Source organism: Bubalus bubalis, chromosome 8 (assembly GCF_019923935.1).
Source record: "Bubalus bubalis isolate 160015118507 breed Murrah chromosome 8, NDDB_SH_1, whole genome shotgun sequence".
NCBI classification, from domain to species: domain Eukaryota; kingdom Metazoa; phylum Chordata; class Mammalia; order Artiodactyla; family Bovidae; genus Bubalus; species Bubalus bubalis.
Window position 1 is genome coordinate 49,335,016 of NC_059164.1, and position 17,867 is coordinate 49,352,882.

Below are 17,867 nucleotides of genomic sequence, written 5' to 3' on the forward strand. Positions count from 1 at the left end.
CATGGAGTAAGTTCTCCAATTTAAAGGTGGAGAATAACAGAATGGATTAAAGCATGTGATCCATTAATATGTTATCTTCAAGAGACTCACTTTCAATCCAAAAACACAAAAAGCTTGAAATTAAAAAGATGGAATAGAATATTCCATGCTAATAGTAACTAAAAGAAAGCTACGGTACCTATATTATAATCAGAAAATTATATTTGACATCAAAGAAGTTTATGCAAAAGACAATAAAGGACATTAGATATTGAAAAAGATTCAATTATCAATAAATTACAATTATAAACATATGCACAATAACAAAAGAATTCCAAAATACATGAAGCAAACTTTGACAGAAGAGAGAAATAAGTTCCACAGTAATAGCTGGAGACTTCAATGGAACTCTTTCATAATAATAATGGATAGAACAAGACAGAAGATCAGCAAGGAAATGGAGGACTTCAGCAATACTATAGTCCAATTAGACCTAAATGACACACTGTTATTGCCTCAGGACTGGTCCAGGACTCCAGTAGCATTAAAGCCAAAACTCTTAATAACCAGCAGATGGCATGCTTCACTCAGTTGTACATAGCTGTTCAAAGATTTTAAAAGCAAGACATAGGGACAGGCTATTTTTTTCAGGTTGTAGAATTAGGTTTAAGTAGTCAGAAATATAATAATCAATGTCCAAAGAGATATATTCAGTTAAACTTTAGTTTATGTTGGTGTTGGTCTTGAGGGGTTTGAACTTAGTAAAGTGGTATGCAGCAGCATGAGGCAGGCATCTGGGGGCTGGGGTTGGTGGTATCTGGGAGTATATTCTTCCCCAGAGGAAGAAAGGTTAGAAAAGACTAGAAAATTGCCAGGGCTCCAGCTCACTGGATCTTGAATCTTAGCTGGACTTTAGGCAGCAGATGTATGTCATTGGCCATTGTGGCTGAGGTAATCGGTGTATATACCTTAAAGCAGTGGGCTGAGATATGTAAACAAGATGAGAAGCGCATGATGGTGGGACCATGGGTCCAAATACAGGGACTAGCTCAGAAGGCAGGCAATGGTGTGTCTGTGAGGGAAGGAAGCACCTCTAACCTGACAGCCAGACAGAGCCGGGGATGAGTCTCATCTTCATGAACTATACAGTACAGAATAATCTCCAGCCTCTGGCACTGGATCAGTCATGCACCTTGACCTTGAAGCCAGAGTTTCCTTCATTGCCCTACTTAGCCCTTGTAGCCTGTTTCTAACATAGGAGACCAGAAGCATTGTTGATTAGAGGCTACTACCTTCCAGGATACCCTACCTGGATCCTGTTCCTTGTAAGCAGATGCTTTGCAGAAAATGGACCAGTTCCCTAAAATGTGCTCTGCTCTATTCTATGGCTCTCTCCCTGGAGTCTCTTAGCCCTGAGACACCAAGAGTTGATCTGTTGCTAATGATGCTTGCCTGTACAGTGTTCTAACTTGCTCACCCCTTGGAAGTTACTCTGAGAGACCTCCAAAGCCAGTTCTTTTTTCAATGCTTTTAAGAAAGAAGAAAGTTTACTAAGCAATGGTTTATGTGATTTTCAGCTGCTAAAATATTTCAATGACATAATAAATACTTGAAATTATTAGATGACTAAATGGTTAATGAATTTTAAAAATCCATCTGTTTGATTCAACAACAGCATTTGAGAGATCCCTTGATACCATGATGAAACTTTATTCATAATACCATGTTTTGCTTAACCTCAGTGTTCTGAACCTCATACTGTTATTCATGTTATTACAATTTTGTGAGATTTGGGATCGGCCCTCTGGCTATGAGTCTTCTCTCTTATCTAAATGTAGTTGCTGATCAAGTATGCTCCTTTTCCCTCTAAAATATATCACTTATGTGATTTAAATTTGCCATTACAAAATGGTTCTCATCTAGATATTACAGCTGCATGTTAGAACTACTAGTTATAAAACTACTCTCATACAAATATTGCAACTAGATATATTAGACTTACGCCTATACTGCCTGAAGTTGTAAAGGCAAAATTACATACCATATAGATTCTTACTGCCATTGACATCCTTTCAAAAAAGGTTTCTTTACATGCTAGTAGAAACAGACCTCTCTTAGATAGAAGAGTAAATAATGTAAGATATGTAGGATATGAAGGCAGAACTGTCCCTGGGAGACAAGGGAGTCCCTGATGGCTGGCTTGGGTCAAGGTTCCCAGTAGTCTTGACAAGCCTTCCTTAGACACTGAAGCAGCCTGGAGTGTTTCTTCCCCAACTTTCTGTCCATCTTCCTTCTGTCTCAGCTCTCCCAGCCTTATTCAACTCCCTCCTCACTCTTTTTCACAGGTGTTTCCTCTAATAGGATCCATATTTGATTGAATTCCATTTTGGTGCCTGCTTCTCTGAGTACCCAGACTAACACACATGTAATCAATAAAAGTTTTCATGTCTACCTGGCTTGCTGCTACTGCTGTTGCTAAGTCGCTTCAGTTGTGTCCGACTCTGTGCTACTCCATAGATGGCAGCCCACCAGGCTCCCCCGTCCCTGGGATTCTCCAGGCAAGAACACTGGAGTGGGTTGCCATTTCCTTCTCCAGTGCATGAAAGTGAAAAGTGAAAGTGAAATCGCTTACTTGTGTCCAACTCTTAGCGACCCCATGGACTGCAGCCTACCAGGCTTCTCTGTCCATGGGATTTTCCAGGCAAGAGTAGTGGAGTGGGTTGGCATTGCCTTCCCTGATACCTGGCTTAAATCCATACTATATTTCATCACCCTCTTTCTCTCTCTGGTAATATGTTTGTGCATACATGCTAAGTCACTTGAGTCATGTCCAACTCTGTGTGACCCTATGGACTATAGCCTCCCAGTCTCCTCTGTCCATGAGATTCTCCAGATAAGAGTACTAGAGTGGGTTACTGTGCTCTCCTCCAGGGGATCTTCCCACACACGGATGAAACCTGCATCTTGTATGTCTCCTGCATTGGCAGGTAGGTTCTTTATCACTAGTGCTACCTGGGAAGGCCTAATATGTTTACAGTATTTTCTAATTATAAAAGCAACACATGTTCATTAGACAGAGTACAAGGAAGCATTTATGGCTTGTATTCTTCTGTGCCACATTTTTTTTTCCTGGTTCTGAGAACTCAGTAACAGTAGGAAATTATCTGTGACATGAAAATCTGTCCTCCCCTCATGCCTGGGGAGCCACATTCAGAAGTCCATTCTCACAAGTTATTGACAAAATAAACTAGTCATTCATTGCCCAGCTGCCTGGAATGTGGAGAATGTTGTCAGTTGAGGGCTCATAGATGAAAAGAGACATCAAGTTTTCAGCTCAAATTTATGTTATAAGAAGGTGAAGACAATCTTAGTAAGGAGCTGGAAAATCACTTTGATACACCTATGGGCCAAACATTCTGCAGGATGACTGACAATAGGATCAAGAACTTTCCTGGCTGGGCATCCTCCTCGGCCCAGCAATGTCCCTTAAATGAACTTATCCCCCAGGACTAACTAAGGATGTGCATGGATATTAGCTGTCAAGCTGTTTGAGTTATTCAGTACATACAGTTAAATCTCTAATAATATGAAGGTCTAAGTGATGCTCATCATTGAATACCTCATGGCCATTATAAATAAGCTGGCCTGGGTTTTAGTGATGTGAGAGCTAATTCAAATAAAGGGCTGAGTGAAGAAGGCAGGTTATGAAACAGTATAACCCGTATAATAGGTTTTGTTTTTTATCATATAAATGCACAGAGGGAGACTGCAAACTGCGAGAGGAGTGACTGTCAGGAAGTGGAAATTTGGACACAGACCTACCCATAGGAACACTGTGTGACTACCAAGGCACAGGAGTTATCCTGCCTCAAGCCAAGGAATGCTCAGGACTGCTGACAACCTGCAGAAGCTAGGGAAAAGGATTTGGTAACCAAACTGATGGATGCTGAAGGAATTGGAAGTTTTCTGAAGGAAGTAGCTACAAGGTGGTGGAATCGAGGGACCCTGGGCTTGCCTCTTCTCATGAACACACCCAGACTGCAACTAACTACCAGACAATCATCAGTAACAAAGATTGGAGCCTACCCAAAATGATATTCTACATCCAAAGAGAAAAACCCAACAAGATGGCAGGAAGGGTGCACCGTTATACAATCAAACCCCATCCCCCCAGGTGAGCGATTTACCTCTCATAAGTATTTAGGTGGAAACAATATTTTAAGGGAGAAAAATTTGTGGCTCTCACACAAAACCCACTTCCACACTTGTTATATTACTCTCAGTGTGGGCTGATGTTCATTTTCAACTTTTTTATAACAAATAAACAGTGATTATCAATTAAAGTAATTAATGTACCTTATTAAGTTGTGATATGCAGTATATGATTTCAGTTAAATATTCAAATGAAACAGTGTTTAAAATTGTCAAGCCATTTCCAAACTCTCGTTACATCATTTTGCACTTAAAAAAAAGTTTTGCAGGGAGTTTTTTCATTTCCATTGAGAGTTCTAACTCCCCTCCCCACCCTCCAAATTCCTACTATGCTAAGGAGGTAATCTAGGGTATCAATGGCTTTTGATACCCTAGGATATGGTATATAGGTATAAAGTATGGACTTTCCTAGATTTCTTTAGATGCTATCCTAAATACCTGTCTGGTTTTCCTTAAGGGCCAGAGTGGTTTGTTTTTTAGACAGAAACACACATGGAGTATTTTATTGATACCTCTGTGTGGGTGTTTATATTGGATTCCTTCAGCTCTATTGCCGTGGGGTAACAGGATGCAGATGAAGTTACACTTTCTGGAGGAGATGGGTGCCCGTGCCAGCACTCTCATTAACGCTGTTTCTTCACTCTGCCCTGGCTTACCCACACACCTCACCTCTGTGTCCCAAAGCCTACAGAGATGAAATTAAATTATCTGTTTAATCATTGTGTGTGAATGCAACATGTAACTTACCCTTACTCTGAGAAGCAGCAACAATGGTACATCTAAAGGAGATTTTACTCTTAAGCTTGCAGTTTGTTCTTCTATATCCTTGAGTAGTGGATGGACAAGTGACTGCAACTGTCTTTTCCAAGTACGGAGCTGGTGTGTGGCAAGGGTGCCATAGCAGGCTGAAGACCAGGGGCTCTGGATCCTGACCCTCCTACCTCAGGCCCAAGGCACCCTTGGGGGCACCAGCAATCAGCAGAGAGGCTGGGCGTCAAGATACCTGGGATGTCCTGGGAAGTGAGATGAGCATCACACCCACAGGTGTAAGATGCTTGGGGATGACTAATTGGTACCCGAATCATAGAGAAGAAACAAAGTGTTTCCAGTACTGCTTAAAGGGGCTGTAAGAAACATGGTGCATATGAAACCAGAGCATCTCCACTGTGGCATGGTAACCAGAAAACAAGGGTCCAGACTTTGTCTGTCTGCCTTTCCCTTTTATTCATTTAGCAATACTGTTGTTTTAGTTTTAGGGTTTCTAGCTGAAAACAGAGCAGAAAGGCTTCTTTGTAAAAACAAAAACCATAAAACCAGACTGATTCTGATTTTCCACATCCTACTTTTCTAGATTGTTCAAAAATCCCCTTTGATCACAAAAATTCTTCTGCAAACAGTAAAGATCTTTGAAACATTCATTCCTCTTGCTTTCCTCTTTAGAAGCATTGTATTTTCAATCACATTTTGAAAAACTGCTCACATCCTAACCACCAAATAAAATAAAACATATTGTAAAAAAAAAAAATTGGGTGTTTGGTTTGTATTATGGCATTTATTTTTCAATGCACATATCAGGTCAAATTGTAAGAACAAAAGCATCTTTGCCCTTGCGGAGCTCTCACAGAGTCTGCACACAGTTTACTCTCAATACGATAAGCTTATTTGACCAGCTTTCTTATACCTTGCATACCAAAGGGCATACCTACCACTATGGTTTGTAGTGACTTAAAAAGAAAAATTGAAGCATATCATTAAGAAAAATGCTGCAAGATGTGTCTATGAAGAGGACTGTGGTTGTTAAGGCGAGGGGTGTGTGGCCTTCTACAGGCTGTCTGGGTGATGCCTGGCCTCACTCTGAGAGGAAGTCCCCATTGCAGAAAGCAGTTAGCTCACGCTCGTTTTGGGTTTGTGCTCTTTGGAGCACTCCTAGCTTTGATGTTCTTCTTGGGGCTGGCTGGTTTGGGAGCAGGTGGCTTCCCCTTGGGCTTCGGGGCGTTACTGCGGCTGGTGCGCCCTGCTGTTCGCTTCTTGTCCGGGGCTGTCCTCTGCTGTTCCTGCAGCCTCTCTTCCCACTGCTGGGAGGCAATGTGTACATGTGACCATCAAATATGTCTCACCTCTTCATGCTATTAAACTAATATCCAAAATAATGCGTATTTTCACTGTAATATACTCATCATGAGATTCATGATTACCATAGCTACTCTACCCCGTGATGTTGAGCACGTATCCTGTAACAGGTGCTTTGGAAAGCACTGGATATATATGGTAATGTCTTGACATACATTTATTTCATTGAAACAACAGCCCTTCTAGGTAGACACCATTGTCATGACCGGGAAACAAGCATACTGATGTTATTTTCAGAGCCGACAAAGTCAGAGCTGGGATTCAAATTTACCAGCCTGACTCCACAGCCTAAGGCCCTTTGCTGTTGTTCAGTTGCTCAGTCATGTCCAACTCTGTGACTCCATGGACTACAGCATGCCAGGTTTCTCTGTCCTTCGCTATTTTCTGGAGTTTGCTCAAACTCATGCCCATTGAGTTGGTGTTACCATCCAACCATCTCATCCTCTGTCATCCCCTTCTCCTCCTGTGAAGGCCCTAATGTATGCAATTTTTCCCATAGGCCCTGTAATGCAACTTTCCTATACAGCCAATCATTCAAAAAGGCTTTGCCAAGGCTAAAAGCAGAAATGGATACAGCCTCACTAGGAAGCTGGGATTTCTTACCACACTTATAGGTTCACCTAACTCTCTTATATCTGAAAGAAAATGGAAGCCCCACCCACATTTAGTAATCCGCTCATGTGTTAGCTACCCAGAGCTGATGAGAAATGCCATTCTAGACAGTCAAGATTCCATGATAGAAAAAGAATTTACTCTTTAAATATGAAAATGTCTAAGAAAAAAAAATGAAAAAGAGTCTATTTGAATAGACATTGCTTTTCATTATAACACATATGTCCCTACTTTATGTTAGAGTATAAAAATTAGACCACAACCATAGGTCAGGCAGTAAAAATACAATGAAATGAAAAATGCAGTCCCCACCCTCCTAGGGCACAACTCTAGTCCTAAAATAATAAACTTATTACTGTGCATTGTTATACCATGGTGATATTTTCATATTCTTAATACTGTATTGGAGTATTTGCTGCCAAAGTGAATGACCCAGTTATGATTCTTGAAAGCTTTCTTTCCTGTCAACAATCTCAGTTTTCAAGGCGGACTTACCTTCTAGATTGATTCTTCTAATCTACTGCAGTCTTGGAAATCAGATAAGCAACTCTGCTAGAATTTTCTGTTCAGTAAGACAAAGTGTGCTCCTGAGAAGCTCATGAGTGTTTAACTTAGATGCAGCAGCAGTGTTTGGGCCTGTTATTTAGAAAAGGACTCAGTAGAAGAGGTTGTGTTGAAACTGCCTTCTCCATGCATGCAAGCACGCTCAGTTGCTCAGTCATGTCCAACTCTTTTGTGACCCCATGGACTGTAGCCTGCCAGGTTCCTCTGTCCATGGGATTCTTCAGACAAGAATACTGGAGTGGGTTGCCATTTACTCCTCCAGGGGATCTTCCCAACCCAGGGATTGATCCCATGTCTCCTGCGGCTCCTGCACTGGCAGGCAGATTCTCTACCACTGAGCTACCTGTGAAGCCCACCTTCTCCATAAATCAGTATTAATATACACTCTCTCCTTGCTCAAGAATTTTCATTCCTGCAAACTAAGAAAACACAGGCAGTTGCAGTATCTTTTCTGAACTGGGTAACACAAACTCTCCTGCATACATCTAAACATATTTTAAGGAAAAAGGATGCTTTTAAAATCCAAACCAATAACCTGATTTCTTTAGTTCTGGAATGATTTCACATCTCTGGGCAGAAAATTATTCTAACTCCTCTAACTGAGTGACCGATTTTTCTATGATGTTACCATTAAATTATGGATTTGACCACAAAAGTATTACTTTTTGTATATGATTTATTTTGACAAAAGTCTTGAAGTTATCTTAAATACTTATCTTAAAGGGAAAGAATCTTCTCTGTACAGTGACAGTATGAATTTCAAAAGCAGATATTCACACCCATATATGTCTGTATTAATACCACTGTATATTAATTCTGTTCAAGCACCTGACTGACTGCTAAACAAATTAAATATAATACAATAAAGAAAGCAATAAATAAATTTAATCTGGAAATATTGAAAACCAGTAGATCAGTATTGAATGCAACCAAATCACCTTTGAAACTGAAGAGAAACTTATGATAAAAACTCCAAATGAGAAAAGTTATTCTCTTAATTATTTATTCAAAGACAAATACTGCTACTGTTGCTGACTCCTATCATAGCCTAGCTGGAGCTAGGTATGGCAACCCACTCCAGTATTCTTGCCTGGAGAATCCCCACGAACAGAGAAGCCTGGCGGGCTACGGTCCACAGGGTCACAAAGAGTCGGACACGACTTAGCGACTAAGCACAGCACATGATAGCCTAGAGATGAAAGAATGTGAAGAATTCCCAAATACATGCATTTCAATCCATATCTGTGAATTCCTAATTATACTTACTATGGATCTTTTACTGAGTTGGTCTCTCCATTTTTCAACTAAACAATTTTCAAGAAGCATCATCCTGAAAAAAGTAATTTATCTTAATAAGCAATGCTAATTATGAAAGTAAAAATTTCAAAAATACAGAAGTTCAAAAATATAAAATACAAAAAATTGTAAAAACCAAAATTCTTCAATAACCATTAGCCCCACAAGTCCCCATTTATATTTTACTAATATTTTCTTTCAGTGTATTTATTTTACTAATATTTCATATTTTATTAGATCACACTGTACATTTAGATCATACTGTATATTTCCTTTCAGCATTATATGCATTTTCTTATATACCTGAAAAATTAAAAAAATATAACTTTCCTAACTATATAAATTATAACTATGGATATCCATAATGTATTTAACTATTTCTCTACAGTTGAACCTCCCTTTTGCTTAGCTATTATCATCAGCATTGCACTGAATATCACTAGTGTGCACTGGCTAATTATTTCCTTAAGATAGATTTATGAAAGCAGAAGAGTATGTATTTTTTTCTTAAGGTTTTCAATGCATAGTGCTAAATTATTTTCAAAATGGTTGAACTGTCACTTAATTCACCAACATTAAGACTAAGTAAGAATGGAATCTTGCTTTTATTTGGGTTGGAAAATTAAGGAGGTAAATATTTTAATGTTTATTTACTACTTGTACTTCTTTTAGAACTTTGTATAGACTTCGTACATGCATTTCTATATTGTAGTCAATGTTTTAAATATTGATTTAGATGTAAATTTATACTTACTTTTTATAGAGTAAATCACTATCTTTTGTTATACCCATTGCAATAATTTTTTTTTTTTTGTCTTTCTCTTTCTAAAAAAATTTTTTTTGGCTGCCTGGCACACAGGATCCTAGTTTACAGACCAGGGATTGAACCCATGCCCCCTGCAGTGGAAGTTTGGAGTCTTAACCACTGGACCTCTAGGGAAGTCCATGTCTTTCTCTTTTTATTTTTGATTTTAATATGCACAATATTGTCATCAGATATGTGCACTGACATTTTCCCTCATAATTTCTTACATTACTTTTATGTTTACAGACTACTTTATTTTTCAGGTAGTACACATTTATTTACTGAACTTTATCCTTTTTGATTAAGTTTTTAAAATATTTACTTTTTTACCCCATTTAAAATTTATTGAGTACAAAGTGAAAATACATACTATTTTCCCAAGTAAAGCTATTTGCAACATTTACTAAACAACAGTTTAATTTCTATTGATTTGCCACATCTCTTTCATAATAGAAGTTCTTGCATGCATTATAATCTGTTGCAAGATTTTCTTCTCTGCTTTATTTATCTACATGTCTACTGTTGCACCACATGACTTGAACAAGTGTAGCTTTATGCTGACTTTGCTTATGACATAAGGCACATTTTCGCTCATCCTTCGATTTTCAAAATCTCCTTTACATGTCCTTACCACTTTATTCTTCCAAATGATCATTAGCACTATTTGTGAAGACATAAATCTCAATCATCCAAAAGATTTACTAGGATTTTGATCAGAATTACACTATCTATAATCTAACAGGGAAAATGACACAAAGGCTGTTATTTAACTCATGTATTATCTATTCACCTGTTCAGCAATCCGGCACATCCTCAGAGCTGCTTCTAGTACTGGAGCATATATAAGCATCATAGAGGAATGAGCCCAGAAACAGTCATTCAAAGTTCATTCATTCAATGTCTTTAGAAAGACAAGATATAAGCAGTAAAACAGCTTTAAAGCCGAAAGCACAAGAAGTGTGAAGAAGGTACTAAGTACTAATAGACTGAAGAATAAGAAAGTATTCAAGTGAAGGCAGTATCAAAAAGTGGTTTTTTTTTGAGAAATAGAATCTTGAGCTGTATATCCAGAAGGAATAGGAACATTATTAATGGCAGAGAATCAAAAGGAAGACTTTTTAAATAAAAATGAGTAGTTTTGCTGGAGAAACGAAGTGAAGCAAGTTATGGGGCTCTTTCTGGAACCTGTGCTGAAGTGTTTGATTTTTATATTTTAAGGACTTCTTATGTTGTAAGGATATATATAAAAAGATGTTATGGAAAGATAAGTGAGGAGACACACTCCCAGCTGGAGAGATGCATACAATACATGTGTGTGAGTGTATATATGTGTTTATATAATACTCAAGTAAACAAATGTAAACTAAGTGTGGAACTGTGTTTCAAATGGCCATCGTTTCTTGATTCATAATTTATTTAAAAGGTCTTAAAAATTCATATTTGCTACAATAAGATTGATTTGAAAAGAACTGATTTTACTCAATTTATTTGCTTATAAGTTTCTGAAATCCGGTAATAAATTCTGAAATTGATTTTTAAAGAGTCCACTGAAATGCTCATGCTTTCATTTTTCCTTAATTCTATAAAGAATTAAGCGATGTTTAGGATATATGATATCCCAATCAAACCATCTAATAAAACTGATTTTTTTTTAAAAGCTAGTGCTTTTTTAAAAAAAAAAAACAAAACACACAAACTAGGACTTCTAAGTGGGATTCATGGTTTTCCTAAGCTGTGTGCAGTTTTTTTCTGCCCCTCTGTGCCTACCGTGAGCGCCACTCGTAACACATGATGAGAACATCTTGATGAGGCAGGATGTGTGGACACTGGCAGGAAGAATTCGTAATAAGAGGGACTTGAGTCCGAGGGATGGGTGATGAGGACTTGAAGATCTCTTTCACATCCACCACTGTCGTTACTTCATTACAGCCACTCCTCTGCACGGCTTTTATTTTTGCATGAATGACTGCAATTGAAAAATCGATATAAGTGTTGCTGAAGCTTTGGAGAGAAATATGGATGGTGTATTCCTGCCAACTCTGAGCCTCTCTTAAAGAATCACTCCTGTAATTATGGTCATGTCCAAGCTGCCCGAATGCAGGCAAAAATGCCCACACAATCATATGCTAAATGTAAGGCCTCCCATATTGTCAACAATGTCTTAAAAGTTCTGAATCATGCTGCAAGATAGAAAAGGAAATTCACAAGCGGGCTTACTCTGAGATCTGTCTTTGGGTCAGTGACTGCTCCACATGGGGCTACAGATAGAGTTTCAATACAGAATCCCATGGATTCTTCTCAGCCCTAGAATTCTATAATTCTATGATGAGGGGCTTTTTTTGGGAGGGTGCAGAAGGGAACATCAGGAAATTTAGTTACATAGAAGGTTGACTAAACTTTGTAGAAATAATACTACTTTGTCTTTCTACTCTGTCCTGTAATGATTTGAAGTGAGAATCATATATTCTCAGATTCAGAAGGCACCTAAAAGTTTGTGTGGTTCAATCACCCATCTGCTGCTTGAACTGTTCCAGAGAAAGTTGTTATAGTCCTAATATTCTCATGCAGGAAGGAGTCTCTGAAGATGACTGTTCTCAATTCTTTAATTTCCCAAACCACCAAAGCAGGGTCTGTGGTGGGCAGAGGTGGAACTGTTATTACAGATGACTGGTAACGTCACTGGGTCTTATCATGCTTGCAGTTCTGACCTCCTTGAAAGTGAAAGTGAAAGTGAAGTTGCTCAGTCATGTCCGACTCTTTGCGACCCCATGGACTGTAGCCTATCAGGTTCCTCCGTCCATGGGATTTTCCAGGCAAGAGTGCTGGAGTGGATTGCCATTTCCTTCTCCAGGGGATGTTCCTGACCCAGGAATCGAGCCCAGGTCTCCCTCATTGCAGGCAGACGCTTTACCATCTGAGCCACCAGGGAAGCTCCTTGACCTCCTTGGTCCCTTGCTATTACCACCTGCCATGGAGTTGTAATCAGCCTAGGATGGATCTGTCTTGGATTCCATCCTAGCAAGCTGGTTTATGAAGGAGTTGAATAATTTAAATAGAAAATAGTTTCATCATCAATGTGGTTACGAAGCAATGATGCCCTAGAGAACAGCATGACAGTGAAACTCAGACTGGACAACAAAGTAACTAAGGCTGGATGGTGCCAGACAAGGGGCTACGTGGATCAGATTAAGATGATATCTACATATAACAGGTTTAAAAAACAGTAACAAGAAGCTACTAGAAAAGACAGTGTTTTGCTTTGTTTTGTTTTTTTTTGGGGGGGGTTGAATTACCCATTTTGGCTATGTGTGGTTCTCAAATATGACAACCTAAATAAGAGGTTATTTTTTCAGACTTTTATAGTGCCATGATCTTCCTGCTTTTATGTGGGTTGTATAATACAAAGGTTCTTATGATATAAAATTTCAGTTTGAAATATGGAAAACTAAGTTACCAAATAAAACAAACATTTTTACCCAAATAGTTTCCACTATTTCAACAGAAATAATTTAAAAAACACACAAAAAAACCCATGAAATAGCCCAAAAAGATATTTTAAAGGAACACATTTTTAATTAAATTTACTTTCAAATTATGACACTAGAATTCACTGAAAACATTCAAGACAGCATGATTGACTTATTCTCTGAAGAAAGTGCCAACTGGGTCTTTCAAATAAGAGAACATTTTAACTATGTTAATACTTACAGCTGTAGGTCTTGTGATTAACATATTCCCACAGTTTTTTAAAAAGTGTTTTTATAAGTAAAAAGATACGTGTGCACATCTTAATTCTTTGGTCTCTGGGCCTCAGGTCAAATCCACAGATCACTTACCCATCCTTTCCACAGCAGTGAAACTTTTTTTTCCGTCCCCTCCCACCGCTGCCCTAAGGCCCTGTGGTGAAACCATGAGAGAAGTGAGGTGATGTCCTGGCTGACAGAACTTCTGGACAAATAGGACAGTTAGGATCAGGATGTCACACTTGTAATCTGATTCACAGCACTGCCCTCACCCAGGTACTTTACTTAGTTTTTACTTGATTTACTCAGAAAAGCAAGATATATTCACAGTTGTTATTGTGCCATCTAGGACCCACATGACTGAGAGAAATCACCAACCCGCTTTTTCACTTCATGACTAGCAGACCTGGCTGTGTCATGTGCCAAGTCCCCAAGCCAATGGATTCAGCAGATGATTTACCGTAACTGTAGTTTTTGCTTAGATACGTTGCCAGGGTTGGCTTCACCTTTTTGCACTTGCACCGGTCTAAAGAAGACAAAACAAAGGCAATGTTGAAAAAAGGTTCAGAAGTCACTCTGGAGAGAAGAAAGAGATGGAGCCTTGAGGCTAATGAACTTACCCGGGCTTAGGCGTTTACAGTCAATATCAAGAGGCCTTTCCTGTACCATCATGTCTGGAGTGATGTCTATCCACTTAACGTCTGAAAAACACACAGGGACACATGGGTGTGGTCAGTGATTCCAGCTGGAGTAAGGAATCATCTGGAGACACTGACTAACACGGCAGCACACACAAACACACACAAATCCTAAACAGCAAAAATTATATGTGATTGTCAACTACTTCTTCCATATAGACTCTTTGGGCTTAGGAAAGAAGACTTATGGCTGAGACTGCTTATCCAGAACAAACTGAAGTGAAGGCACATCCATTTAAACTGGTTGATATATACAGCCAACCTGGATTTATCTGACATTTATCCAACCTGGATAAATTATGTCATTCCCCCCTAAATCTATTTTAAAATGTTGATTTTCCAAGTTGAGAGCTTACACTAATCAAAATAACCAAAATAGTCCCCAATTCCCACCTCACATTTTGCAGAAACAGTCCAGAGCTACTCCCTAAAGAAGCATAACCCTGTATCATTTCTATAATTAAAGAAATACATGTTTGTTTGTTTTTTTTTTTAAAACTGAATTAGAGAGGAGCTTAAATTTCCCCCCCTTCATTTCACTTCTCCACCTCCACGTTTTGGGCAAGGCTCTGAGATATAACTTCAGAAACGACACTAAAGCAACACCATAATTTCTTTAAATGTGTAGCAACTTGAGTCAGGGATAAAAGAAGGCAAAAATATTCTTAGGTTTTATTTCAAGAAGTGGATTTAAACCTGCCTCTTCTTCCTAGAAAAGCATCAAAAAGACTAAAGAGAAAAGAAGGAAGTGGTGGTTGAGTTCGAGTTAACTAAGATGCCACAGACGCTGGCATTGGGTCAAAGACCATGAAACAGACATCACAGTTTTCCAGGGCAACTAAATTTATAAACTGTACTCCTGGTGGGAAGTGACTAGTACTGCTTTTTCAGAAAGAGCTTTCAAGAACTAACGTTAAGTGGAGAATCCTGGTAGGAGTGTTTTGTTTATTAAATGATGTAAAAAAAAGTGCTCAAAGCTGGTTCAGACCCAGTCACTGCTATTACTATTTTATTACTACAAAGAAAAAATTCTCTAGTGTCACCTATCTAAGCAAAGTCGCCCATCCCTCTTTATGGGGACATGGTGTTCTTCAGCTCCTGAAATTCCTGTGGAGAAAGCAGACTTCCAGAAGTCAAGTCACCAGCCCTTCCCACCTCCTCCAATTCACCTAAGAAGAATGGGGCGCTGCCCGACCACCCACTGGCAGCTGTCGGGTTCTCATGTGGCAGTGACAGTCCAGAGTGCCCCCTCAACCGCCCCCGCCCCCCCCCCCCCATCACCACCTTGGTCCTTCCCCAAGTCTCACCGTCAGGGAGGTCAGTGACGATGGCCTCAGGCGAGATGCACACACCCCGGTCGTAGACAGGCAGCTCATCGCAGGCCAGGCTCTCAGGCCAGCTGTGATTGTACATCTTCATGAGGGGCTCGCAGTCGTCACGCGCGCGCTGGCACACCGACTTGCACGGCTTAATGGGGTCGTGCAGGAACTCCAGGGTGCAGATGGGCGCGTACATGGCACAGAGGAAGAAGCGCAGCACCGCGCTGCAGTTCACGTCCACCAGCTCCTCGTACTGCTCGATGGCCAGGATGGCGTTCTCCTGCGTGCTGTGGTGCAGGTGATTGGGCATCCGCGTGATGTTCCAGGCCATGTGCCGGCACATCGGGATGCGCACCGCCTCGCAGGGCGCGCCGCGCACGCCCAGCGCCAGGCGCAGCCACAGGCACAACGCGGTCAGGATGGAGAGGAGCATGTTACTGCCCTCCCGCGCCGCCACCCCAGTAGACAGAATGGGCCCCCTAGTCTTTCTCTCTCCCTTCACGAAGGAAGAGGTGCTTTAGGGCACAGGGGATGTGCTCTACCCAAACTCCCGTGGGCAGCAGTGCGCGGCCTCTGGGGTGGCCGGGGGTATCCGCAGTCCGGCGCGCGCGGCCCCAGTAGTTCCAGCTCTCAGCCTCCCAGGCGTGAACCCGCCCTGGCAATTCCAGTCCCCGGCCCGGCAGCTCCGAGCGCAGCCAACCCCGGCCATTGCCGGACCTATTTATCCCGACACCTCCCCTGACGTGGGCTAGGAACGCTCCCTTGGCAGCTGCAGGCTCGGCGCGGGCTCCCCGTCGGCCGCCCCACCCCCCAGCCCTCTCTTGCAGAAGCGGTGACATCATCTTCTCCGGGCCGCAACCCAGGGCTTGAATCCTGCATTCCCCCAAAGTCCCTCCTTTTTAGTCTGGCCAGTCCTTTTTCTTCAAACCAAGAAAAAGAGCCTCTGGCAGTCGTTTTGGACACCGGATCCAAGAAGGTGCAAGATACGATTTCAAGAGAGGGAAGAACCGTCTTTCGAATCAAAGCTGAACTTTGCGCCCTCTGCCTTTTGAGTTCCCCAACTGTGAAGTTGGAGGGAAATGGGAACTTTTGCTGCTCTTTACCTCTTAAACGTACTTGCTTTCTCCAGTAGGGGGCATGAGAAGCGCCGAGCAGTGAGACGTGTAGGACCAGGAGAGTGCAGTTGGAACAGGATGGACGCATTATATAAGCAAACCGCCCCCTCCCGGCCCTGAGTTGTATGGAATTTGTTTTTGTGATTACTGTCGTGGCTAGTAGACAGTACTTTGGGCTCAGGTTTTTTTCCAGAATGGCCTTTGAGCTGTACCTGCTCCAGGAAAAGAACTGACCGAAGGTGTCGCAGCATCTTCCAGTTTGAGAAATGTCTTCCGTCTAACATTTCTCCCTCTTTCTCCTACTCCTTGTTCCTCTTTTCAACTTGAACGAAAGCAGAAAGCCAAGACGACTTTGATATCACAATCTGAAAGATTTTTTTCCTCCTTTATGCCAAGTGATTTCCAATCCAGCTGTCTAACATCTTGATTTACTTGGAAACTGTTATTTAATGAAGTAAGAAGCTGTGTACCATGGAGATCAATGATGTATGTTTTGTTCTCTCTTTTATCTTATTTTTATTCGGACAGGTAGTAGAATCCACTGCTGGCTCAGCCATCCCCAGAAAAGGGAGGCTTTATTGTTCCAAGTATACACTGTAAGATTTATGGTATATGATATTTTCTTAGGGCATTAGAATATGAAAGTATGTTATCTGAATGGTAATCTTCATGGTTTGGTTGGAAATCTGAACTTAAGGCAGACATTGATTTTCTCTCCAAAGCTTAGATAACAGAATTAATTTAGTTTTGATTCTGATTGGGACTGAGGATTAAAATAGCCCAATAAAGGAAAAGCACAGCTGTTTACTGAGCATGTACAATGCACTTGATGTGTAAATGCATTACCTTATTTATTTTTTCTGGGTACATGAATCAAATATGGTTAGTTGAAAAGGTAAATGAGACAAACACATTTCAGGATTCACCCAAGGAGTCCAGTTTTATTTGTGGGAATCCAGGGTAACCAAATACAGCAGGGCCCATCTAGAGAGGTATCTTTTTTTCTGTAGAAAACCAAGCTTCAAATGCCAGTGCAGGCTAGTGAAATAGCAAGCAAACAGGATAGCCCAGATGAGATCTCAAGCTGTTTTCAGTATTAGATTCTAGTAGGTCTAAACCCTGGTTTAGTGAAAATGAGTTTCAGCCCAAGTTCCTACCAGGGAAGAAGATACAGTTTTGAGAATGAACTGGGCTCCCTGCCCTTTTCCTAGGAATCAGCTGAGGAGGGCAAACTTGGGGAGGACTCAAACTTCTACAGCTAGTTTGAACCTGCTGCATTAGTTTAGCTCTGCAAGTACCAAGTCACGACATTTCAGGTATTTCCTTGATGTTCTCAGATGGAATGTGCATTAAGAAAGGGAGGGGAAAAGCTGAGCACCCTTCTCATAAAGCTC

General features: G+C 40.6%; 2 protein-coding genes across 2 annotated transcripts in view; one reads left to right on the forward strand and one right to left on the reverse strand.

The window, feature by feature from the left end:
- The window catches only part of NME8 (NME/NM23 family member 8), a 48,286-nt gene extending 44,150 nt beyond the window's left edge, over positions 1 to 4,136 (forward strand). The window contains exon 17 of the mRNA XM_044946620.2: positions 3,739 to 4,136. The gene's annotated coding sequence lies outside the window, so the exon portion shown is untranslated. The remainder of the gene's footprint in view (positions 1 to 3,738) is intronic.
- Positions 4,137 to 5,723: 1,587 nt separating this feature from the next.
- Positions 5,724 to 16,042, reverse strand: SFRP4 (secreted frizzled related protein 4). The gene is made up of 6 exons (XM_006046407.4): positions 15,347 to 16,042; positions 13,962 to 14,042; positions 13,802 to 13,867; positions 11,366 to 11,564; positions 8,764 to 8,827; positions 5,724 to 6,266 (listed from the first exon to the last, which is right to left on the reverse strand). Exons 1-6 carry the CDS (start codon positions 15,789 to 15,791, stop codon positions 6,081 to 6,083), a joined length of 1,041 nt encoding a protein of 346 aa, XP_006046469.1. The 5' UTR covers positions 15,792 to 16,042; the 3' UTR covers positions 5,724 to 6,080.
- Positions 16,043 to 17,867: the final 1,825 nt, after the last annotated feature.

Coding starts and splice junctions, on each gene's coding strand:
- SFRP4 (XM_006046407.4), bottom strand. CDS start 15,791: ATGCTCCTCTCCATCCTGACCGCGTTGTGCCTGTGGCTGCGCCTGGCG. Junction 14,043..15,346: donor CGTCACTGACCTCCCTGACG/GTGAGACTTGGG, acceptor TGTGTTTTTCAG/ACGTTAAGTGGATAGACATC. Junction 6,267..8,763: donor AACTCAGTAAAAGATCCATA/GTAAGTATAATT, acceptor ATTGCCTCCCAG/CAGTGGGAAGAGAGGCTGCA.